The sequence below is a fragment of the Canis lupus genome, chromosome 23, assembly GCF_003254725.2.
Source record: "Canis lupus dingo isolate Sandy chromosome 23, ASM325472v2, whole genome shotgun sequence".
NCBI lineage: Eukaryota > Metazoa > Chordata > Mammalia > Carnivora > Canidae > Canis > Canis lupus.
Genome location: NC_064265.1, coordinates 45848055 through 45872865, shown reverse-complemented (window position 1 = coordinate 45872865; position 24811 = coordinate 45848055). Strand labels below are relative to the sequence as shown.

General features: G+C 39.1%; 3 protein-coding genes across 13 annotated transcripts in view; 2 read left to right on the top strand and 1 right to left on the bottom strand.

Annotated features, from left to right (window-relative positions):
* Positions 1 to 7153, top strand: part of P2RY14 (purinergic receptor P2Y14) — a 51741-nt gene extending 44588 nt beyond the window's left edge. For all 5 annotated transcript variants that reach the window (XM_049099607.1, XM_049099605.1, XM_035705233.2 and 2 more), the window contains 2 exons: positions 794 to 905; positions 5024 to 7153. In XM_049099607.1, coding sequence (XP_048955564.1) covers positions 5047 to 6069 — 1023 coding nt within the window. In that variant the 5' untranslated portion in view covers positions 794 to 905; positions 5024 to 5046 and the 3' untranslated portion in view covers positions 6070 to 7153. The remainder of the gene's footprint in view (positions 1 to 793; positions 906 to 5023) is intronic.
* Positions 1 to 24811, bottom strand: part of MED12L (mediator complex subunit 12L) — a 323628-nt gene that overhangs the window by 198135 nt on the left and 100682 nt on the right. The gene's annotated exons all lie outside the window — the stretch shown is intronic.
* Positions 16020 to 22784, top strand: GPR171 (G protein-coupled receptor 171). The gene is made up of 2 exons (XM_025436207.3): positions 16020 to 16137; positions 20741 to 22784. The coding sequence occupies exon 2, from the start codon at positions 20821 to 20823 to the stop codon at positions 21778 to 21780; it is 960 nt and encodes a 319-aa protein (XP_025291992.1). The 5' UTR covers positions 16020 to 16137; positions 20741 to 20820; the 3' UTR covers positions 21781 to 22784.

The window sequence follows — 24811 nt, the reverse complement described above, 5'->3', positions numbered from 1 at the left end:
CCACAACAAATAATTACCTGGCCCAAAGTATCAACAGTGCAAAGGTTTAAAAAAAAAAGGGGAGGGGGTCAGCCCCGGTGGCTCAGCGGTTTAGTGCCGCCTTCAGCCCAGGGTGTGATCCTGGAGACCCGGGATCAAGCCCCACGTAGGGCTCTCAGCATGGAGCCTGCTTCTCCCTCTGCCTGTGTCTCTGCCTCTCTGTGTGTGTCTCTCATGAATAAATAAAATCTTTAAAAAAAAAAAAACCTAAAACAAAAACACTGCCTTGATTTTCTGACTAAAATAATTGTTAACTTCAGTAATTTAATAAACTGACTTGAGCATCTGTATTCATGGAGGGAAAAAATAAACCAGTAACTATGAACACTTCATATCCAACACTCTGAAGGGTGTAAGGTTCCCTTAAGAGTTCACACCAGAGGCACCTGGGTGGTTCAATCAGTTAAGCATCTGCCTTAGGCTCAAGTCTTGATCCCAGGGGCCTGGGACAGAGCCCTGTGTAGGGCTCCATGCTCAGCCGGAGCCTGCTTTTCCCTCTCCCTCCGTCCACCCTGCCCCCACCCCGCCACTCATACTCTCACTCTCTCAATAAAATCTTAAAAAAAAAAAAAGTTCACACCAAATCAATAATTATTAACATTGACAACCAAGACCAATATGGTAAAACAACAAAGGTCCATGTTGTAATATTACGTAATTATACATGCTCAATTTTATAATACGTTGCTACCATCCATAGTTGTCTAATAACATTCTGGCATTCACTTAATTCTTCACTTTCTCTTCCATACAGGATTATTAGTGAAGAACCTCTATGGCCACTTCAAGATGACAAGCACACATTGGACTAAATTGCTTCACTGAACAGAAGCTTCCTATTATACCAAAAAAAAAAAAAAAAAAAGGTAATTTTAAAAAACTAATATTATCAGAGCTTTGTTAATTTCACCAACATTATGAATGAATGAATAATTCCTCTTCTCCAGAGAAGGTAGTGCCATATAAGGTCTGAGGGCTGTGGTACTTTAACTGTTTCTGAAGTAGAGAGGATTAAATAATGTAACCTCTGGGTGTTCTCTTTAGGAAGAATTTAGTTGATATAGGCCATTCAAAGCAATGGTCACTCCAGAAACATTCACCTTAATAAAAACACGCTTAGCTTGAGGCTCATTACTCATCTTTGCGTACCAATAGACACTGACCTCTATTTCTCTTACATATGGACCATTTTCTTCCACTGTGCTATCTCTCATCTTTAATAGGCTGGACAAGCTGCTTAGAAATAGTGAACCAGGGACGCCTGGGTGGCTCAGCGGTTGAGCGTCTGCCTTTGGCTCAGGGTGTGATCCCAGTTCGGCGATCAAGTCCCACGTCAGGCTCCCTGTGTGGAGCCTGCTTCTCCCTCTGCCTGTGTCTCTGCCTCTCCTCTCTCTGTGTCTCTCATGAATCAATAAATAAAATCTTAAGAGAGAGAGAGAGAGAGATAGTGAACCAAACAAGACCCTGGGACAGAAAAGAGAGAGAAGTTGGACCACACCAAGACATTCTTCGTTTTCTGATTCACTTGGTTCTCATTTTTTCTATCATTGTATAAAACGAGCATCAATAGGTGACTATTTGACTATGATTTGAAGTCTCAGGAAGCTTCATCAGGACATCATATCATCTGTACACTAAAGATAAGGAGACCGGGCATATGTTACAAGATTTGTTAGGATCTTGTTCTGTTCTCATTCCTACCTTTTGGTCTCAATATATAACTGTCCTCACTTTCTGGAAATGCCTCAAGATAGCTCCATATTCATACATCTCTCAATTTATCACTGCATAAAAGCCTGCCACACTCCGAGACACCAAGTACAGTAAAACATGTACTAGAGGACGCGATGCCCTATCACAAATACCACTGCTAAGGAAAAGAAATATTTAAGAGCTTAAAAACTAATACCAGAATTGTCTTGAGCCTACTTTTAGCTCATTCCTCATGTAAGTTGTCCTTTTAATTTGTCTCTACTGTGTCTAACCAAATAACAATGCAAATGACAGTGATACCCTGGCTCTTTTCCCAATCAGCGTAAGTCAAACCTTCTTAACCTAAAACAGAGACTCTTACCTGCGATTGCTTCAAAAGAGGCCAAAATAGCAAGAAGGTGTTTGAGGAGAAAAACCCAAGGAAGCCTTTGGTATTCATTCCATTTCAGAAGGTTCTTCTGCTCTAGAAGTTTACCTGGACCCATCACCACACCCTCCATCAACCTCAAAGACAGGGAAAGGAGCAAGGAGGCGATAATGCACATCACCAGGGCATGTATGCTTACATTCTCAACATTTTCAGGATTCTGATAACACAGTTCTGGACCCATGACATCAGGCTCTCAGGAGAGAAGACAAATTATTTAGGAGACACACTCTTTGCCACAGTGGACATTTGAAAACAGAAAACATGGCCCATTTGCTTCCTATCTAAAATTTGAATCAGGTTACATAAAAGCAAATGACTACGATCTATTATGATCAGAGCCAAGTGTACAAGTAGTAAGATTTCCTTCCAAAGGAAGTGCAGGGAATGGCAAAATCAGATGGCTAGAAATATTTCCAAGCTTTGCCATATGGCACGAAGAAAAGTACACAGAAGCAAGGTGTTCTTGAGTTGGAAGTAGCACACAAAGTTTGCACATATGATTATTTGGAATATGACTGAGTTTTATACCCCACATTTCCAAATTTGACTTTCTCACACTTCCTTCATTGTACTAACATAGCCATTCACTCACTGTGTATGAAACACCACGCTTGGCAGCAGGAGTACAAAGATGAACAAGATACGTTCTCTGATCTCAAGGGAACCACTCCACAATCACTCTTCCCTATGATGCCTGACTACCTGTAAATTTCTCAAGAACAAGGATTCGTGTCTTGAAGTCCCAGATTGTATGTCCTTTTATTTCTCAAATAGTTTGACTATCTAATGTTCTTAATTTAATCCTACTAATATAACGGTTAAAAAAAAAAAAGACATGATCTATCTATGAAGGGGCTTACTACAGTAGAAGAAAACAAACAAAAAAATGGACAAGGAGGTTGAGTGTTGTAACAGGAGAAAGGCACAAAACTAGGAGGACACATACAGAAGGACCTCATACCCAACCAACTCCAACAAAAGGGTAGGATGGTCAAGTTTTCTAAAGGAAGTGACATCCATCCTGAGCTTCAAGGATGAAGAGAAGTTAATGAGCCAAGAGGGTAGTAAAAAGACTTTCCACATAAATGAAAGTTTGTGCAAAGGTCCAAGGTGAGAGAAATCATGGAACCTACCAAGGGGAAGATGGGTTGAGGAACTCATGACTGAGGGTGGAGGAAGCAGGGATCAGATCAAGAAGGGACTTTGGCACTGAAGAGTCAGAACTTTATCCTGAGGCCAAGGAATGACCAGTGAAGGGTATCGAGTAGGATGCTGGTATTACATCAAAGATGGACAGTGAACATTAGTTTTGACATATCCAATAATCTTTCAAAGAAGTTCTAATCTTCCCTGTGCTCTAAATCAGTACGTCTGACATCAGAGAAAAATATACAGGATTCTCTAATAAAAGAAGGTTTGGGTTAATACCTAAGACAGTGTTGGCCAATAAAAATATGAAGCAGGGGATCCCTGGGTGGCTCAGCGGTTTAGTGCCTGCCTTTGGCTCAGGGCGCGATCCTGGAGTCCCGGGATCGAGTCCCATGTCGGGCTCCCGGTGCATGGAGCCTGCTTCTCCCTCTGCCTGTGTCTCTGCGCCTCTCTCTCTTTCTCTCTCTCTCTCTGTGTATCATAAATAAATAAATAAATCTTTAAAAAAAAATAAATAAATAAAAATATGAAGCAAACTAATAATAAAAAAATATGAAGCAAACTACATATGTAATTTTAAATTTTCTAGTAGCCATATTCTTAAAAAGGTAAAATTACATGAAAATAATGTATTTTATTTAATGGAATACTTTTCTTTTAATGAGGTGTTAACCTTTTTTTTTTTTTTTAAGATTTATTTATTCATGAGACAGAGAAAGAGAGAGAGAGAGAGGCAGAGACACAGGCAGAGGGAGAAGCAGGCTCCCTATGGGGAGCCCGATGTGGGATTCGATCCCAGGATCCCTGGATCACGCCCTGAGCTGAAGGCAGATGCTCAACCACTGAGCCACCTGGCGTCCCCAATTGCATATTTCTAATATTACTTCAATATGTAATCAATATTAAAAATACTGAGATATTTTAACTTTTTTTTGTCTTAAGTCTATGAAATTCAGTGTGCGTTTAACACTTCCATCACATCTCAATCTGGACTGGCCACATTATGTGCTCTATAGCCACATAGATCTAGAATGTACTTTGCAATTTTTTTGTTTGAAATTTTTAAGGTACATTTATCATTTGTATTCATCTTCTACTTCATAAAAATAACGCAAATCAAAATTTGTCAATGGCAAAAATAACACAGAAAAACTCCATTGTGGAAGATACTCATAATCCAACACTGACAATACCAGCTACATTTGGGTGTATGTGCTTGTAAGACACTGTCCTATGTCCAAAATATACATAAGTTAGGCTTTTAAAAATTAAGGTCTGTCAAGAGCTCTTAAACTTACTATATGAAACCGAGTTCTAAATAAAATGAAACATTCTCTGTTTTTACAGTTTCGTTATTTTTTGAGACCGTATTTAAATGAATATGTGGAGTTTATTCATATTTAAATTGGGAGTTTTTTAAAAAGGAACTGTTATTATTTTAGGAAAACATTGATCCCACTCCCAACTGCCCTGCTCCCATTTTTCTTTCCTGTCATCTGTCCTACTCTTCCCTTTTCAAGAGGAAGGGAGAGAGGGAGGGAGGAAGGGGTATCCAACTAATACAGAGCTAACACCTAATTTCAAGAACAAGACAGGTTTGACTCTATCCACTGGCCTTTGTGTTATTATCCGACAAATTATTCACTAGATGCCCTTGTGCCCTTTGAGTGACTACCTAACATTGCTTCCCAGGCCTCCCCTCCGGAAGGTACAAGATGACCAATTCCAGCACCACGCAGCCTCCAGAGGAGTCCTGCTCGCGGAACACCGTCATAACTCAGCAGATCGTTCCCGTGCTGTACCTCGTGGTCTTCGTCGCGGGGATCCTGCTCAACGGTGTATCTGGATGGATATTCTTTTACGTGCCAAGCTCCAAGAGTTTCATCGTCTATCTCAAGAACATTGTTGTTGCTGACTTTCTGATGAGCCTGACTTTTCCCTTCAAGATTCTGGCCGATTCTGGCCTGGGGCCCTGGCGGATCCATGTGTTCGTGTGCAGGGTCTCCGCTGTGCTCTTCTATGTCAACATGTATGTCAGCATCGTGTTCTTTGGTTTCATCAGCTTTGACAGATACTATAAAATCGTGAAGCCTCTTTTGACTTCTTTCATCCATTCCGTCAATTACAGCAAACTCCTGTCAGTGATGGTGTGGGTGCTCATGCTCCTGCTGGCTGTCCCCAACATCATCCTGACCAACCAGAACGTGAGCAACGTGAAGGTTACACGCATAAAATGCGTGACACTTAAAAACGAACTGGGACTAAAGTGGCATAAAGCCTCAAACTACATCTTTGTGGGCATCTTCTGGATTGTGTTTTTTTTGTTGATCTTTTTCTACACTGCTATCACGAGGAAAATCTTCAAGTCCCACCTTAAGTCCAGAAGGAATTCCATTTCGGTCAAGAGGAAATCTAGCCGCAATATATTCAGCATCATGTTTGTATTTTTTGTCTGTTTTGTACCTTACCACACTGCAAGAATCCCCTACACGCAGAGCCAAACAGAAGCTCATTACAGCTGCCGATCAAAAGAAATTTTGCTCTATGTAAAAGAATTCACTCTGCTCCTGTCGGCTGCAAACGTATGCCTAGATCCTATTATTTATTTCTTCCTATGCCAGCCCTTTAGAGAAACCTTATGTAAGAAACTGCATATCCCTTTCAAAGCTCAACATGACTCAGAAACATCCAAAACCAAAAGAGAAAATACGACACATGAAAGCACAGATACACTGTGAATTCCCACCTCCTTTCAAACAAAATCCATGTACACGTATTTGCAATCTTCAGCTACAGAAGAATAAGAAACATGTCCATGCTGATAAGTATCATCGCTAGGCATTACAAACCAATTTAGTTAATAAACACAAAATAGAAGTTTCCTTGCTTTTTTGTAATACCAGAGAAAAAAGTAATACATGCATTACTCCATTTTGTTCCATCAACACAGACGATTTAAATCACTAGCCTGGTCAGTTAATGTAGAAATTTAAATCGCATAAGGAAAATAGGAAGCAATCAAGGCAATTCACTGGGGCATCTTCCTTCTCTAAACACAAAAATTAAGTTATATGATTTTTTTTCAGCAGGGTCACCAAAGACCAACTTAAGACAGGCACAGTCTGATTAAAGAACTAGAGATCTGTTTGTAGTGAAACAAGTTTTTTCTGATTTGAAGAAGATAAGCAGACACCAAGAAAATTACTTAAGAAATCCCCTATGACTTATCTTCATGGCATTTCAAAGGAAAGTTGATAGAAATTCTGTTCTTTGCAGAAAACAAAACAGTAATATTTTTTTCTGATAGCATTTTGAGGGTAATATAAGATACATTTTAAGTATGTTTTATAGGAAGACTTATTAATCTACTTAATAAGCCTGGAGTTCTGGTGTTAAAATATTTTTTAGTGGACTCTATTGAAGGAAGCTAGATATTGGTATGCGCTGCCAGCAACTTTCCCTGTTCAATGGTATGGGGGGAAAAAGGCTGATTGGGACAAAGACACACACACATACACACATCTAGGAGCAGCGGAAGCAGTTTTCTTGGAAAGCAACCGGTACTTGGAAAAAGTGAAATCTAAGATTTACAATAATGAGTGAAAAATTACACATAAAATGAAAATTTACAGATCACATTTTTGGAAAAGCAGATGAATTTAAAATGTGCAGATATGGAATATGGTTGCTGGCTTGTGAGTTATTGACTGGCCAGAAGACATCCAGGCCACCTTCTAAAAGTTCTTCTCGAACATTTTTTAAGTCACGTGTATGTACTTTTTTCCTTTACTGCATATGTACTAATAAAGAAATTATTTTCAATACTGTTCAGTTTTTTCTTTCTTAAAAATCAAGGTAGGAAAAAAATAATAGTAAATTTCTTCACCATCAAGACACGTGTAGTTTCTTTAATAAGCTCAATTATGCATAAAGGAAGGAAGACAGTTACGCAAAGTGTTCAAAACTTTTATTTGCCACAGACTTTCCCAAAATAAGTATTTCATATGCTCTTGGAACTCATCAGATTTTAGGAAAAACTTGGAAAATACACCTTAAATTGAAGAAGAGCTGGGAAGGTATTCACTGTCCAGCTTCTACCTTTGTAGAAACTCCACGCTCTCCACTCTGAGTCAAATATCCTCTCTCAAAAAGAATAAAATCCCCAAGCTATGATAAACATGCTTGACAAAACTAAGGTTACCATATATGTTTGGCTAAATACATCTGCAAAAGAAACTGGCTGTGCTTATTCTTCACAATCTCCACTGGCCAGGGCAAATTAGTAAATACTGGTATTTTACATGCCCCCCACCCACCCTGAGCCATGAGAGAAAGCAAAACTAAAAAGAAATGAGGAGTGCCAAATAATGTCTTTGTAACCAATGAAGCAGATGGGTAATGTGAAAATCAAGATTTTTTTTCAGGAAACAACTGTGCAAGCCAGGTAAGAATACTGTAAAAAGCAACACTTCATTAACCGTTACTGCGTATCAAGTCCAGAACTACAAAAAAAAAAAAAAAAAAAAAAAAGTAGAGTAGTGGCAACAGTGAATTAATCCAGAAACTTCCCTGAGATTACCAGTACTAATTTTTTAAATTACGTTATGGAAGAATTTTGTTTCTGTAGCTAGTTCATAATATGGTTTCTATAATACATATTTACCTCAGGGACAGTAAAATAACACTTAACCATATTGTATAGAAGCAGTGCGATGAAAGGAGTAGAATATTTTAGGAAGTGACATATGGGTAAGGAAAGCCTCGCTGTTAAAGTGGTTCTTTTGTGGGGATGTCCTGTCATGGAAAGATAATTTGCATGCCACTGGTTATCTGGCAGAGAATTGGTGAGCAAAAGGGAGTAACAGCTTTTACCGTTGAAGACCACACCACACCAGTTCTCTCCTAACCCCACCCCCCACAAACCTCACAGTGTGGTTTACCCAGAAGGAAGTCTCCTGTCATTCTGGGGGGATGGTCTGATGTCACAGATATTTTCTCTATTAATGAAGATACTATTTCTCTTCTTATTTTTGTCCAGAGTCAAAGGGTATAAATAACAGCAATGAGGTTAGGGACAGAATAGAAAGGGAATGGCACATACTTTACTACCCTCATCGAGGAGAAACAGAACTTAGTGTAAGGGTGTTTTCTAGAATTTCTAGGTTAATGTTCCAGGTGAAGCCAATGTATCAGAATTGTTTAATTTGCAGGTAACAAAAAAAATACAACTAAAATTGCAATGAAAAGAGATTTACTGGCTGACAGACCTAAATGTTCCAAGTTGTAGGTATGGCTTAATTTAAGGGCTGATATAGGGCCTCAGCTGATGTAAGGCAAGCTGAGTTTGTACAATTTTTCCAGCCACCTTTCATGATAGTAGTTTCTGCTCATAGGAAGCTGTGGATACTCTTTTCATGGTAGCAAAAAGAAAGCAGCACTTCCAGACCTTAAATCTTCACAGTCAGTCCTCCAGAGAATGTCTTCAGAAACCGGGAACTCAGATCTCACTGGGTCATCTGGTCTCATGTTGCATCTCAACCTGTGCTCAGCAGACTCGGACATGCTGGTTGCCAATTATGGCCTGACCCTGGTATTAGAGGCAGACTGGACACCGTGAGAGCCTAATGGACAAGAACCGGGGAAACTGAATTTCTCAAAGGGAGAGTCTCGTTTTTACAGCTGGGAAAAGAGTATGGAGGCTGCTGGGCAGATCACCTAAATATGAGCAGCACTCGCTGCAGGCAGTCTTTGTAAACAACCACTGTGAGATTCATGCATCTCAGTGGGCAGTCCATGTGTAATCTTGTAGGATTATGATCTCTCTGTTTCTTGATTCTTATCACAACTGTTTCTTTTATTTTAAAAAAAACAAAAACAAAAAAAAACAACTACTTTAGAATATTCCGTATAGGTAGCTGAGTCAATTACCCTTCAAAATGGAATCACAGTTTGGTTAAAATGCAAGAATTCCTATTTATGAGGGACTTCTAGTCATAGTAAAGAGCCCCCTTTGAACACCTTCCTATTAGATTTCTGCAGTCCACATGTTGCAAAGCAGCTAGTGGCACATGCTATTCTATTCACAAGGCATGTTTCTTTCTTTTCATCGTTGCCCCAACTATTAAAAACATGGGGAAACAACTGGCTGTAGCTAAGGGCCTGCCGGCCTCACTTGGGGAAGCAGCAGCCCTCAACTCACTATTACCCCCAGCTTTTCTTGTTTTCTATTGTTTCTTACAACCGTGCATATCATCATGCCTTCTTTTCCACCATAGGCACCTGAGTTTATAAGCCACCCAGGGTACTCTGAGCACTTTAGAACTTGCACTACAGCTTTCTCTACAGAAGGAGCTGGAAAGGACCTGGAAAGGGGCCCTAGGTGGCTCAGTCAGTTAAGCGTCTGCCTTCAGTTCAGGTCTTGATCCCAGGATCCTGGGATCAAGCCTGTCAGGCTTCCTGCTTCACACATAGCCTGCTTCTTCCTCTCCCTCTGCTACTCCCCCTACTTGTGCTCTCTCTCAAATAAAAAATGAAATCTTAAAAAAAATAAAAATAAAAAAAAGCAGGACCTGGAAAACTTCCTTTTTCCCAGGTGCACTCCAATGCAGTTTCAGGGTTGACAGAAAATAGGAGAAGCTATGTCATTTCTATGTCTCCCACCCACAACAGAAGTGGGAGTACAAGCACGAAAAGAGGTACTATAGAAATAAACCCATCTCAACAACAATAAAATATTTGAAAAGTATTTTCACTGACTAAGACTACTTGCTACTTTTTGAATGCACTGCATTGTGTAAGTCTGACTTCGCCCATGGTCATAGTTAAGATTTCCTCCATAACCCACCTCAACCCACTTCCCCAAAAAATAAATAAATAAATAAATCGAAAAAATAAAAATAAAAAATAAAAAACCCACTTCCCAAAATTTATCTTCACTCCTTTAAGGACCTGAAATAGAAGACTCTGAACCCAGGATCATCTTGTTCTATTTCCAGTCCCCAGATGTCACCAGCCGCAACCCACATGGTATCAGTAAGCCAGTGGAAGCCCAGAGTTATACTACTACTTCCTGCTTCCCTCCCAAATCCTAGGTTACTGGTATAACTGCTAAATCTTCCTCCAAAGAGCATGATAAAGACCTACGGGCTGACTTTCCTATCATTCCATCTCCTGACATAAAAGGACACTGAAATGTGGTTCTCATCATCTCCACACAATACTTCACACTACTTAAAAATAATTGGATAATCTCCTTTCCAAACTAAACGATTCTCTACATTTAACTGGGAGCTTTTTCAAGCTGTTAATTATTTACTTTCTACTTCTTACACCGCAGCTTTCGGAAGGAGCACTAGCTCTGATATTTACTGACTAAAATGAGAAGTTAAGCCTCATTTTGTTTGTAAATGAAATGCCAATTTCAACTCCTTATTAAATTCATCTCCTAGTTTAAAAAAAAAAAAAGGCCACTATTAAAAAAATAAAAAACTTGCAATGCCATGACCAAATGTATTTTCTTATCTGGTTGATACTATGAAAGTACTTAGGCAAATTAAAAGGGAAAATGCTATTTTTTTAATAGGGAAACCAGGACTTCCACCAATGCTATTTAAAATAAGTGTTTACAAAGTTACATTCAGAATATTCTCATTATTGCGCAGAGAAAAGAATCATCAACAAACCAAAGGCAATCTACTGAATGGGAGAAGATATTTGCAAACAATGTGTGCAAAAAACAATTCGTATTCAAATATATATATATAAAGAGCTTATAAAACTCAACACTAGAGGGCAGCCGGGTAGCTCAGCAGTTTAGCACTGCCTTTGGCCCAGGGCATGATCCTGGAGTCCTGGGATCGAGTCCCACATCAGGCTCCCTGCACGGAGCCTGCTTCTCCCTCTGCCTGTGTCTCTGCCTCTCTCTCTCTCTCTCTCTCTCTCTCTCCCTGCACGGAGCCTGCTTCTCCCTCTGCCTGTGTCTCTGCCTCTCTCTCTCTCTCTCTCTCTCTCTCTCTCTCTCTGTCTCTATGAATAAATAAATAAAATCTTAAAAAAAAAAAACCTATAAAAAAAACCCTCAACACTAGAAAAACAAAGAATATGATCAAAAAATGGGGAGAGGATTGAACAGATATTTTTCCAAAGAAGACCACAGATGGCCAACAGACACATGTTCAACATCCCTCATCATCAGGGAAATGCAAATCAAAACCACTAGAGCATATGACCCTACACCTGTCAGAACGGCTACTGTAGAGAAGAAATAACAAGCGCCGGCAATGACGTGGAGAAAAAGGAACACTTGTGCACGGGCGATGCAGCCAAACTGTGAAAAACGGTACCGAAGTTCCTTAAAAAATTAAAAATAGGGATCCCTGGGTGGCTCAGCAGTTTAGTGCTAGCCTTGGGTCCAGGGCGTGATCCTGGAGTCCCGGTATCAAGTCCCACAACGGTCTCCCTGCATGGAGCCTGCTTTTCCCTCTGCCTGTGTCTCTGCCTCTCTAACAAATAAACAAAATCTTTAAAAAAAAAAAAAAAAGAAAAAAGAAAAATTAAAAATAGAGGAGGCACCTGGGTGGCTCCATCAGTTAAGCATTCAACTCTTCCTATGTCTCAGGTCATGATCTCAGGGTCGTCCTCTAGCTCTCCTGCTCCCTTTCTCTCTCTCTCTCTCTCTCTCTCTCTCTCTCTCTCTCTCTCTCTCAGTAAAATAAATCTTTAAAAGAATATTAAAAATAAAATACCATATGATCCAGTCATTCCAGTCCTGGGCACTTACTCAAAGAAAATGAAAACACTCATTTGAAAAGGTATATATGCGGGACGCCTGGGTGGCTCAGCGGTTGAGCATCTGCCTTCTGCTCAGGGTGTGATCCTGGAGTCCTGGGATCGAGTCCCACATGCAGCTTCCTGTGGGGAGCCTGCTTCTCCCTCTGCCTGTGTCTCTGCCTCTCTCTCTGTCTCTCATATAAATAAATTAATTAAAAAAAAAAAAAAGAAAAGGTATGCATGCACCCTGTGCTTACTGCAGCATTATTTGCATTTGCCAAGTAGAAAGCAACCCAAGTATACACCCATAGATGGTTACACTGACACCTTCTAAACAGTAACAAAAATATTCTCCAGCTGGGAGCTAAGGAGCCAGCTTACAATCAATAAACGTGTTAAAATTTTCGTAAAATACTTGGTCAAAACACAAAGCCCTGCATGGCAAAGGACAGGGTTAATTAGAGAACCTTCTCCTAGAAAGTAGCAACAGACTTCCTAACTCTATCCTGAGCTTTGAACATGTGTTACTCACCACTTCTTGAGAAATGGACCATAACCATTCAAGAGGAAAAATATATATATATGAACTTTAGTGACTAAAAAGAAACAAGATAACCTTTAAAAGTTCTTTCTTAGGGATTTCCCGTACTATTTCATAGCCATCAATCAAACAGCACAGTTAGATCTCACAACTGAAAGGTAAAATGAACTGCATGTTGACCCAGTAACACTGTACAGTCAATAAAAGGGCAGAAAAGCAAAAGGACAGGCAAGGGGAATGAATATACTCGGCCACTCTTACAATCGAGTTCACATTCCAAGGATACGCAAAAACACTTTTGCCTTCAAAACATATCCACCTTTTTACTCCCTGTTTCACTAAAAAGGGAAAACTGAGACAGTGTTTAAGTGATGCCGCCGAAAAAGCAACATCCTGGAAGCTCTCGTGTCTGTGCCTCACTTTAAAAGGACTCTTGTCTAATCACACCTGTCGCTCTCAGATCTGAAGCTGCCAGTCTCAGAGAGTCAGGGGGAAAAAAGTCTTTGGATTAATCCGGGTGGGGAAAAGGGATGATGCGCTTTAAAAATTTTTCAAAATGTGAACACCTAAAACACAGTGGTCCCAGGGAAACGGCAGACAAAAAGCCACACACACACACACACACACACACACACACACACACACAGCTGGAGAACTGTCTTGATCACCAGCATTTCTTAACCAAGGAATAGCTCCCTACTCAAAGATCATTTAAAAAAAAAAAAAAAAAAAAGCTTCAGGATGCAAACTATTTTGAGTTGGGAGCATCCTGAGTTGCCAACTCTGTGAGAAGCGTGGGCACAGTAGCACACGGTTCCCCTGCTCCGGGCACTGGAATTCAAACAAAGGCAGGGCAGTAGGGCAGGGGGTGGCTGGGTGGACCGGCCAGCCTCCTCTGCAACTCCTCTTTCCACCTACCACTTCCATTTTAAGCAGCATAATGAAGTGGCAGGTCACTGTAGTCCAACTGTGTAGCTTTGGACAAGACCTCAGTCTCCCCATTTGTAAAGAGAGGACTCTAATCGTGTGGATTTCCTTAAAGAAAATGAGTTCTCCAGACCCACATCTGGCTGTGGCACTGGCTACCTACTCCAAAATTCATTTTCCCATGCCTTATTAGCTCTGAAGGGCTACTGTGCTCTTAAAAAAAAACAAATTTTAAAAATGTTAAACATAAAAAAAAAATGACACTTCTACTGAAATACTCTTTGGTATTTGTGTTCAACAAAAACAAAAGGAGGATTTGTGTGCACAGAAGATTTAACTACAGTAAGATTTTGTCAATTCACAGGGCAATTTTGCTTCAATTTTTACTAAAAACAAGCAAAATATCCATTAAAGTAACAAGTACGTCATTTCTTTAGAAGCATTGCCATGACCAAGGTAAAGGAAAAACAACTTCACCTCACTTCTTCCCACTTGGGTTTTTGAAATACTGTGTTAGTGATGACATGTAATTTCCCAGAACACTAACAGAATACACTCTGAAAAACATCTGTCCTTAATGAAACAGATAAAGATGTGACTTTTGGAAATTTCAAATGGAATTCATGTTAAAAGCAAAAACAGGGATAGTAACCCCCAAAAAGTATATTTTCACTCTGAGTAAACTTCCACAAACTATCAGATTGCCTTCAAGCTCATTCTCAAAAGGAAGAACGTGGTTCAGTTTCACTATTAAAAGATTGGTTTCTCACCATTCCAAAAAGGAAATGGAACACTGAGAATGAGGGTACTTCAGCTCTTTTATATCTGGCAATCCAGACACAAAAACTGTGGCCACGGTGGATTTTTTAAGAATATTTGAATGTACTTAATTCTGTCTGAGTAGACCCCCAAAGAGGACAAGGAAGTAAACATATAGATATGCCTACCTAAAAAAAAGAAAAAACAAACTATACTATCAAAAACCTTTCATTCCAGTTTTCCTGCAAATCATGTTAGAACCAACCATTCACCACTCAACGGTCAGCTAGCTCCATCTCACCAAATTCTCTCCATCCCACCCTCTCTGTTCCCTACCGAATATAAACCCCAAGCATAACTTCTCACTTACTTGACTACCTGTAAGTACATCTTTTTGGGAGTGTATTTTTCATTGAGTCATGTCCAGCAACAATGAACACATCTCATCTAGTTTTTTGAGAGATTTTTCTTCTTAAAAGTCCAATACCAAACGGATTCATTTTGGATTCTGGAGAGGCTTCTTTTTTTTTTTTTTTTTTAATTATTATCTGGAAAACTGATTACGGATTATCAGGAGAAAAAGAGATGAAACCTAAGTACCTACCCAACCAATGAAGCACCACTATAAATAGGGCCCTAAATGACCTCAAGAAATGGTTTTGCACTCACAAATCAACTCTGGAGTAGCAGACTTAGGACTCCAGAAAATATGGTTAAGACATGAGCTCATATCCTCTTTCATAAAAGCTACTCTTATACAAGAAAGAAAACTTAACAAAGCCAACTGATGATGTGGATGAGCTACAGTGACTTTATTAGGTCCCTCACCATGCTGAGCTCCACTCGGACACTCAGTAAACATGTGCTCACCACAGGCAGAATGAGCATTAACCCAAACGTTTTAAACACATGAGAAATACCCAGTGGAGGGTCCTTTTACATATAATCTATTAATTACTAAATACTTGTCTCAATTCCTTAAGCTATTTGGGCCAAATTGACAAATGCTCATGGCAGGCCTACTTAGAAAAATAGATCCAATATATCCTTGAATGAAAAAATTACAACTACACAATATATTGACATTTTAAATGGGTGTGTATACACATGGAAAAAATTTTAAATTTGTGCCAAAATCCATGTATGTGTCAACTTATGTACCAAAACTGTTAACAGTAATTATCTCTGTGCATGTAATTTTCTTCTTCTGTTTCTACTTCCAAATTCTTCCACGATGAATATTAAAGATAAATAAAACATGAACTTTACCAGACTATGTACAATCACATCTTTTGTTTTTATTGATAGATGTCTCAGCAGAATCCAAACTGTAACAACTGCTTTAATTATAGCTTCAAAAGGGGGATGTGTATCGGTATGTATACTAAAGAAATTTTGCTTAAAGACCTAATATATTTAACTCATAATCCTTTTTCAAGGCACAAGAAATGATGTTTTTTAAAATCATTATGAGAAAAATATATCTTGGATGCTTGAAAAAGAAGATGCTGGGTATTACAATGGACAATAAAATTTTTTCCTCTAAAAGAATACACAAATGAAAGCACACACAAAATTGAACCTCTTCGGGAGACTTTCATACAGTTAAACTACTTAGAAACCACAGTTTCATCTACGTCAATATGCAACACTTTAAAACCACACGAAAAGGAAAGGAAATTTTTAGTATAGCCAACATTCATGCGATGGAGCTGCTATTGCTACTGCTACTGCTGAGGCCAGGAGGACAGCTCATGCTTTTCTGAAGATTTGCAGCAAGCCCACGGTGGCTCAGAGAATATACCCCCAGGTAGGTCCTCTTAAAGTACTTGATGTATTTAAATATCTTTTGATGGAAGGGGAAGCTATGATGTTCAGTGTTTAAAACATGTAAATTGGAAATGCCAACGTGTAATAAGGCCGCTGTGTAAGAGGGCATCAATTATTAAACTCTAAGTAGATTCTTGCTATGAACTACTCTATAAGTTTCTTCTATCTGATGACCCCTTCCATCCCTCTCAATTAAAAAAAAAAAATTTATACAAGACTGAACACTTATAGGTGAGCATAACTATTCAAGAACTCAATTTTATATTTTATAATAGGATGGATAAACACCCTGTTGCATTATAGCAGGCCACAACAGATCTTGAAATGACTTCCCACTGCAAACACTATGATAGGTAATTTCAAAGGGTTTTTTTCTTTTTAAGATTTATTTATTTATTTATTCACAAGAGACAGAGAGAGAGACAGAGTCACAGGCAGAGGGAGAAGCAGGCTCCCTAGGGAGCCTGATGTGGGACTCGATCTCAGGACCCTGGGATCACGACCTGAGCTAAAGGCAAAAGCTCAACCACTGAGCCACCCAGGCGTCCCTTTCAAGAACTTTCTATTGTGACTTTCATAAAAAAATAATAATAATAATAATAATTTTCTAAACAACGGACACTCTGTCCAAACAAGAGACACTTGAAATCTTTTCTAGATTTTTGCTGTAACACCTCTGAGTACCTCAAATTTCCACAGGCTAAATAATTACTTGACAAAATATTTATCAAGCACTTGGTTTTCAAATTTGTGAGAGACGACACAGAATGCTATTATAGTATAATTCAACCTCTAATCGACATACCAAAAATTTTAAGTGAAGAGACTTGTTTTTCATTGCAATCTAGACTGAGGTTCATGAAAAGTAAGTGCGAGGCACTACAGGATTGTAAAGCATCATCAAATAGTTACGCTATAATTATTTTTAAATAAATTACCTATAAGTGGTACATATGGCCAGTTCTAGTTAGAATATTAATTGATCAAAACAAATCATTTTCTTTTTTTTAAGATTTTACTTATTTATTCATGAGAGACACAGAGAGGGGCAGAGACACAAGCAGAGGGAGAAGCAGGCTCCCATCAGGGAGCCTGAAGCAGGACTCGATCCCAGGACCTCGGGATCATGACCTGAGCCAGGACCCCAGGATCACGAACTGAGTCAAAGGTAGACGCTCAACCCCTGAGCCACCCACGTGTCCCAAAACAAATAATTTTCTAATCCTCCTCTTTACCATACATTCATCTATAAAATGAGACTTTATTGTTTAATTATATGAGCAACAGGAGCACTTAAAAAACACACACACACAGTATTATGTTAACTATTTTCAAATAACATTTGAAATACAAGACTGTAAGGCAAAACCCTAACATCTGGTAAAGGAACAAAGAGCAAAGGTAGGGCACAGAGACAAGGATCAGAGAAGAAAAGGATGGTCAGAAAGCCAAGGTTCAAATAAACGGTTACTACTGAAAAACAAATCCTAAGAAGTCAATGAAGCCTGGAGTAGACCTCAGACACAAAGGGCATATTCCAGGCATTTTAAGATAGGAGGGATTTAGATATAGAAAGAATAAGGGCAGAAGGCCTAGAAAATGATCAAAAGGGTCAGTCAGATGCTGGCCTGCTCTTACAAGCTGGAAAATCTTGAGCAACATCCAAATGCCAGACTTCAGTCTTCTCAACTGATCTGAGACTTGGACAAGATGCTATCAGTAAAGGTTCCCTCCATTCTTAAAGTCCTATGATTCCCCAAATTTTATCACAAGCAGAAGTACAAAGGCAGCAAGGAGCAGCTCACACCAGAGTAGAGATACCACCAATCCAGGAACTGAGATAAAGACAGTAGGGCTGGTTTGAAGCAACTAGGTCACAGGAACTTTTGAAGTAGGGAGGTTTACATTTAAAAGACAGAACCTAGATTTGGTTTTTAAACAGATCTATGGTAAAAAGTAACATCAAAATACTTGAAATCTGAACTTCCTTCATTAGTATTCAGAGGCAAACTTAAGAACTAATATATTTCCGCTCTCTTATATGAAAATTCCCTAGAATATCGCTCCTACCACATAGTAAGCACTTAGTAAGGCTGGCTGCTATAATAATAATAATGATCATCATCACCATCAGCATTATTACTATTATGGAGACAGAGTTCTAGAGTGCTTTTGAACATACCTTCTAAGATCTAAATGTCTGAGCTGGGATCCTGGCTCAGGATAATTTAACAACTATATAACCTTGGGTGTTACTATATCATCTCGTTGCACCAGTTTTCTCATCTGCAAAGTAGGGATAGGAACATCTACATGGTAGGAATGATGAAAGGTTAAATAAGCACATGTAAAGTACTTAGCACAGTGCCAGAGTAAGTACTCAATTTTCACTGAGTTTAGTGCAGAACAAATTATGCATGAACCCTAAAGTCCTATCTCAAGTAGGGAAAGAGGAGGGAACGTGTATCCTTTTTTCAAATAACACTTGAATTTATACTTATTCACGAGACACACAGAGAGAGAGGCAGAGACACAGGCAGAGGGAGAAGCAGGTTCCTCATAGGGAGCCTAATATGTGGGACTCAATCCCAGGACCCTGGGATCACGACCCGAGCTGAAGGCAGAAACTGCCACTGAGCCATCCAGGTGCCTCTTAACACTTGAATTTATAAAGTTTTATATACATCTGCTTTATCAATCTGCTTGTATTGTTCATCCCAAGGTGTACAGAGGGGATCATTAAATAATCTGGAGAATTAAGGATCAGAAAGGCTTCATAAATCTTTGTTGTTGGTTTACTTTTAAAGGGAGGTTTCTTTCTTTTTTTTTTTTTTTTAAGATTCTATTTATTTATTCATGAGAGACACACAGAGAGAGGCAGAGGGAGAAGCAAGGTCTCTGTGAGGAGCCCGATGTGAGACTCGATCCTGGGACCGTGGGATCACAACTCATCTGCTGAGCCACTCAGGCGTCCCTAAAGGATGGTTTCTGAGAATGGGCTTATTTGTCCTTTTTAGCCACTATACTTAAGATTTGCTATTTTTAAGAAGCATAAATCAGTTTTTTTTCTGCTAAAACACAAAATCTTCTGGTCTTTAAAACAAAAGGAATGTGTTTAATATGTATGAGGAGGGTGCACACCAAGAAGCAGCACCAGAAAGATGTACCTGTGGCCCTATGAGCATTAGTTTGAACCAAGTCAAAGAGAGCAAATGAAGCCCAACTGGTTTAACTTATACTTATGTCCCAGATTTGAAGGGAACATGACAGGATTATCAGTGTCAATCACAATGGTTCTAAAGATATGTCTTATACTTCTGGCCTTAACTGTCACAAAACCTACAGTGAAAGAAAATAAGTATTATAGTTAGATATTTTCATACTAACACAACTGAGCTTCTGTTTGAGAATTTTGTAACCAACGATCATATATTCTCGTTCTAGAAGCCTTTAAATACATTTGTGGTCAAATTTCGCAAAACCACTGACCTGACATAGAAACATCTATACAAGCATTTTTTAACAGAAATACAACACAAACCACAAAGGCACTTTAAAATTATGCAGGAGCTGCATTTGAAAAAGCAAAAAGAAACAGGAGAAATTAATTTTAATTATATATTTAAAATATATTTAATCATATATTTAACCTACTGTATCAAAAATACCATTTCAACATATGCTGAATATAAAAGATACTTTACTAATTGCACTATTTGTATAAAATAGTGCACTTTTACTGCTCGTATTTTTAATATAATATTTTAAACCTTTAAAACCTGGTATTTAAAATATTAAACATTTAAAATCTGGTGTGTATCTTGCATTTACAGCACATGTCAGTTTGGGCTGGCCCCATGCTCAATAGTCATCTGTGGCCACATACTGGACATCCCAGGCCTAAGTCACTGGGAAAAGGGAAGGAGGAAAAGGAAGGAGTAAGCACCAATTCTAAGACCAGATTCTAAGCCTTCAACTCTTTCTGCTAAAAAAGAAAAATGAGATGCAATTGTGATTATGAACATGTTCTAGTACATGACATAACAAAGGGCCTACTTTTAAAATAACTTCTTCTAGATCACAGGACAATTTTCTGTCACCGGTTACCTGCCCTGTCAGCCTGGGTTCCTCCAGCATGAGGAGCTCTTTCAATCTATGAAAACAGCAAGCCAGGAAGCCTCCCTGAAACTTCATGGGCTCAGCCACAAACAAACCAAATTACCCTCATTTCCTCTCTGTTTCTCAGAATTTCAGTTCATTTATCTCCTCTGCAAACTAACTTCCAACCCAACTGATAACAAAAGAGCTATCAGAACACAAAAGTGTGATGTTGAAAATATCCCTTCTAGAAGCAAACCTATATATGGGATTTTCCAAAATCACGAAATCAGATCATTGGAAAACCCAGGCTTCCTCACAACCTATGATGTTCCCACCAGTCCATACCATCTGTTCACCAATAAAATTCTATCTAAGAATTAGAAAAATCGTGACCTGGTTATTGTGAGTGCAGATGTTTTTAAAGAAAATAATTTCCAATTTTAATTACTAACCTCTTTCCCCTACCCCCTTTTTTTAAACAGATTCTTTGGATTTTTTTTTTTTTTTTTTTTTTTTTTTTTAGGGGGGGAATAGAGTCATCCATCAGAGTCATCCCCTCAAGATGACAAACAGTTCTACCTTCTGCCCAGTTTATACAAACCTGGAGCCATTCACATATTTTTTTTATTTAGTTTTCCTTGTTGGAATTATTGGGAGCGGATTTGCAACTTGGGCTTTCGTACAAAACAAGACAAATCACAGGTGTGTGAGCATATACTTGATCAATTTGCTGACAGCCGATTTCCTGCTCACCCTGGCATTACCAGTGAAAATCGTTGTCGACCTGGGAGTGGCACCCTGGAAGCTGAAGATCTTCCACTGCCAAGTGACAGCCTGCCTCATGTACATTAATATGTACTTATCGATTATCTTCTTAGCATTTGTCAGCATTGATCGCTGTCTTCAGTTGACCTACAACTCCAAGGTTTATCGGATACAAGAACCTGGATTTGCCAAAATGATATCGACCGTGGTGTGGCTGATGGTCCTTCTTATAATGGTGCCCAACATGATTATCCCCATCAAAGACATCAAGGAGAGGCCAAATGTAGGATGCATGGAATTCAAAAAGGAGTTTGGCAGAAACTGGCACCTGCTGACAAATTTCATATGTGTAGCGATATTTTTAAATTTCTCAGTCATCATCTTAATATCTAACTGTCTTGTCATCCGACAACTCTACAGAAACAAAGATAATGAAAATTATCCATATGTGAAAAAAGCCCTCATCAACATACTTTTAGTGACTACGGGCTATATCATATGTTTTGTCCCGTATCACATTGTCCGAATCCCATACACTCTGAGCCAAACAGAGGTAATATCTGATTGCCCAACCAGGATTTCACTCTTCAAAGCCAAAGAGGCCACACTGCTCCTGGCTGTGTCAAACCTCTGTTTTGATCCTATCCTGTACTATCATCTCTCAAAAGCATTCCGCTTAAAAGTTACCAAGACTTTTGCTTCACGTAAGGAGACCAAGGCTCCAAAAGAAAAATCAAATGGTGAAAACAGTGCATAAAATGTGGGATTTCTCACTGCTAAGTAAGACCATAAGTACTAGGAAAGAGAGAAAAGTGCCTTAGTAAAATACAGCTAGCATATGTGGCCTGGTTTACTGAGAATGTAAGTCAAGCAGTACTCTTGTGGTTGTTAATAATCCTAAACTCAAATATTTGTACAAAAAAACCAAAAGAAAAAAAAAAAAAAAAAGATCCTGTTGAACCAATGTAAACATCATCCTTGAAATCCAAAGGTGTTTTATGACAGACTCAGAGGCATTCATGAAGTGTTTGTTTAAATACCAGGAACTGACTTCTTGACACAAATATGTAAAATAATCTCTTGTAAAGTACCAGAAAGCCCTTCAGCATCACAATTTAAAACCATTTAGATCAGGGGCACCTGGGTGGCTCAGTGGTTGAGCACCTGCCGTCAGCTCAGGGCGCGATCCCAGGGCCCTGGGATCGTGTCCCACATTGGGCTCCCCACAGGGAGCCTGCTTCTCTCTCTGCCTATGTCTCTGCCCCTCTGTGTCTGTCATGAATAAATAATAAAATCTTTAAAAAATAAAAATAATCATTTAGATCATACCAAAAAAAGTCCAGCTGATTTTTAAATGAAACCACCCGTGCCTGATTTATTTTTTAATCCACCATTTCAAAGATGGTAACCTTTCAGCTCAGTACTCCAATTTTTAATCCTTAATTGTTTTCTAACACAGTAACAAACTGTTTACTTCTAAAAAGGCTTGGAGGGATGCCTGGGTAGCTCAGTGGTTGAGCATCTGCCTTTGTCTGAGGGCGTGATCCCAGATCAAGTCCCACACTAGGAGCCTGCTTCTCCCTCTGCCTGGGTCTCTGCCTTTCTCTGTGTCTCTCATGAATAAAAATATAAAATCTCAAACAAGTAAGAAACTAAAATAAAAAGGCTTGGAAATACATGGGTAGTTTTTAATGTACTTTATATACTTATATTCTATCAGTAGATTATAAATAAAGACCTTCTACTGTAAGTAATGACAAATCCAGTGCTCTTATTTTGTAATAATGTGAAATAGACCCCACAACATTTTCAAGCAAGTTGCTGAACTATATTGACTGCCGAAACTACTGTTTTGGAACTAGAAACTCACATCAAAGGTACAGAAAAAAACAGCACTTATCAAATGGCGTTAAAATAGACATGCCAAATACACATAGCAAGGCCTCGTAAGGAACACAGCACCTGCTGGATTGATTGGCACCACGGCTGAGGCTGGGGTCACTCCAGCTCTCAGGGTCACAACACTTAGATCAAATTCTCTCTACTGCCAGTAATGCAGAGAAGATTCAGTAGAGGGTATTAAATAAAAGACTTACTTATGAAAAAGAAGACTGAAAAGTCTAGATAAACATACCTGAGACTTTGTGGGGTTTTCTCATTTCAATAGCAAAAGCCTGTATTACAACAATTGGCAATACATTTGCATTAGCGGCAGAGATGAAGAAATGGTGCTCCTGGTAGCTCGTGCTCTCACTCTCTCCAGCTCGCCCACTCTCATAGCTCAAGAGTAGACACTTCACTTTAATAAACTTTCCCATTTGTGTTAAAAAAAAAAAAAGAAATAAAGAAAGAAACAACAAAGAAAGAAAGAAAGAAATGGTATTCCTGGAAGCTAACAAAACAAGTTTGATTCCAGAACCATTTTTAGTTCTGTAACCGAGATGAACCCAAAACAATTCCAGTGTACAATTTCAATATCCCGAGTAATATATGAGAACATGCACCCAAAAAAGTGTCTATCACACTTCTAGCATGCTAAGTATCAGACAGATTCCAGCTCGCTAGAGGTCATGACAAGAGCTCCCCTCAGCATCATGTATCTGACCCGGTGTAAAGGGTACACCTACAGGCAGCTGGAACGTGGGCACACTAGAACCTGTGCTTGCTGATGGTCTAACATGTTTTTACTGACTGGCAGATCAAGATAGGATTCATATGAGCATATGTCAAACTACTAGTTTCTTTTCCTGAATCTTTTGTTCAAGTCCCCATTAGTTTTCTCCCCATTAGTCTTCATCAGTAGGGCTACTACATCTTTAAGACTGGAAGTCAGGGGGGTTGGGTTTAAATCATATTTTTATCTTCTCACATGCATAAGTTAGTAAAATTTTCCCTTTTGATTAAGGAAGAGAACCAGACTCTCTACAGCGTTCCTATTGTCAATGTTTTTTTAGTATATACATTCATTTTCCCCTTACTGATGTTTTATTTTAAGTGACACAGTAAAGGGAGGCCTAGGACAACTGATGATAGAAGGTTATTAAAAAATTGTATCCTGGGCAGCCTGGGTGGCTCAGCAGTTTAGCACTGCCTCTGGCCCAGGGCATGATCCTGGAGACCCAGTTTGGAGTTCCACGTCAGGCTCCCTGCATGGGGCCTGCTTCTCCCTCTGCCTGTGCCTCTGCTTCTCTCTCTCTCTGTGTCTCTCATGATTTAAAAAAAAAAATTGTATCCTACAACATCAATTTTCTAGCACTTGTCCTATGATCGCCTTACAGTTAAGTCATAATCCACCATAAGAGACTTAATCCCTGGAAATCATTCATGCTCCTTCCTCTTAGAATGTCACATGCTGGGAATGACTGTGTAGCCCAGGACTGCATAAACAATAGACTAATGAAGCCCATGCTCGGGTGGTACCCTGCACACGAAGACATGGAAGAGGGTACCCAGCAAAGCTCTGCTAACCCAAGAGAGGAACACAGAATCCTCAACCAATTCCAACCATATTCAACATTTTGCCATATTTGCTTTATTACCCCTCTCTTTTTTATTTAAATTAACTTTTTATTTTGGAATACTTTAAGATTTACAGAAAAGGTACATAGATAGTACAGAAAGTTCCCATGTACCTTTCCATCCAGTCTGCCCTAATGTTAATGCCTTACACACCACCATGATACATTTGCCAAAAGCAGGAAATCAACACTGGTGCATTAACTATGAACTAAACTCCAGACTTCAATATCCCGCCTCCTCCTACTTTTGACTCCAACTATTTTAAAACT

Bases quoted from the DNA above. Each gene is read 5' to 3' on its own strand.
- GPR171 (XM_025436207.3), top strand. From the start codon at position 20,821: ATGACAAACAGTTCTACCTTCTGCCCAGTTTATACAAACCTGGAGCCA.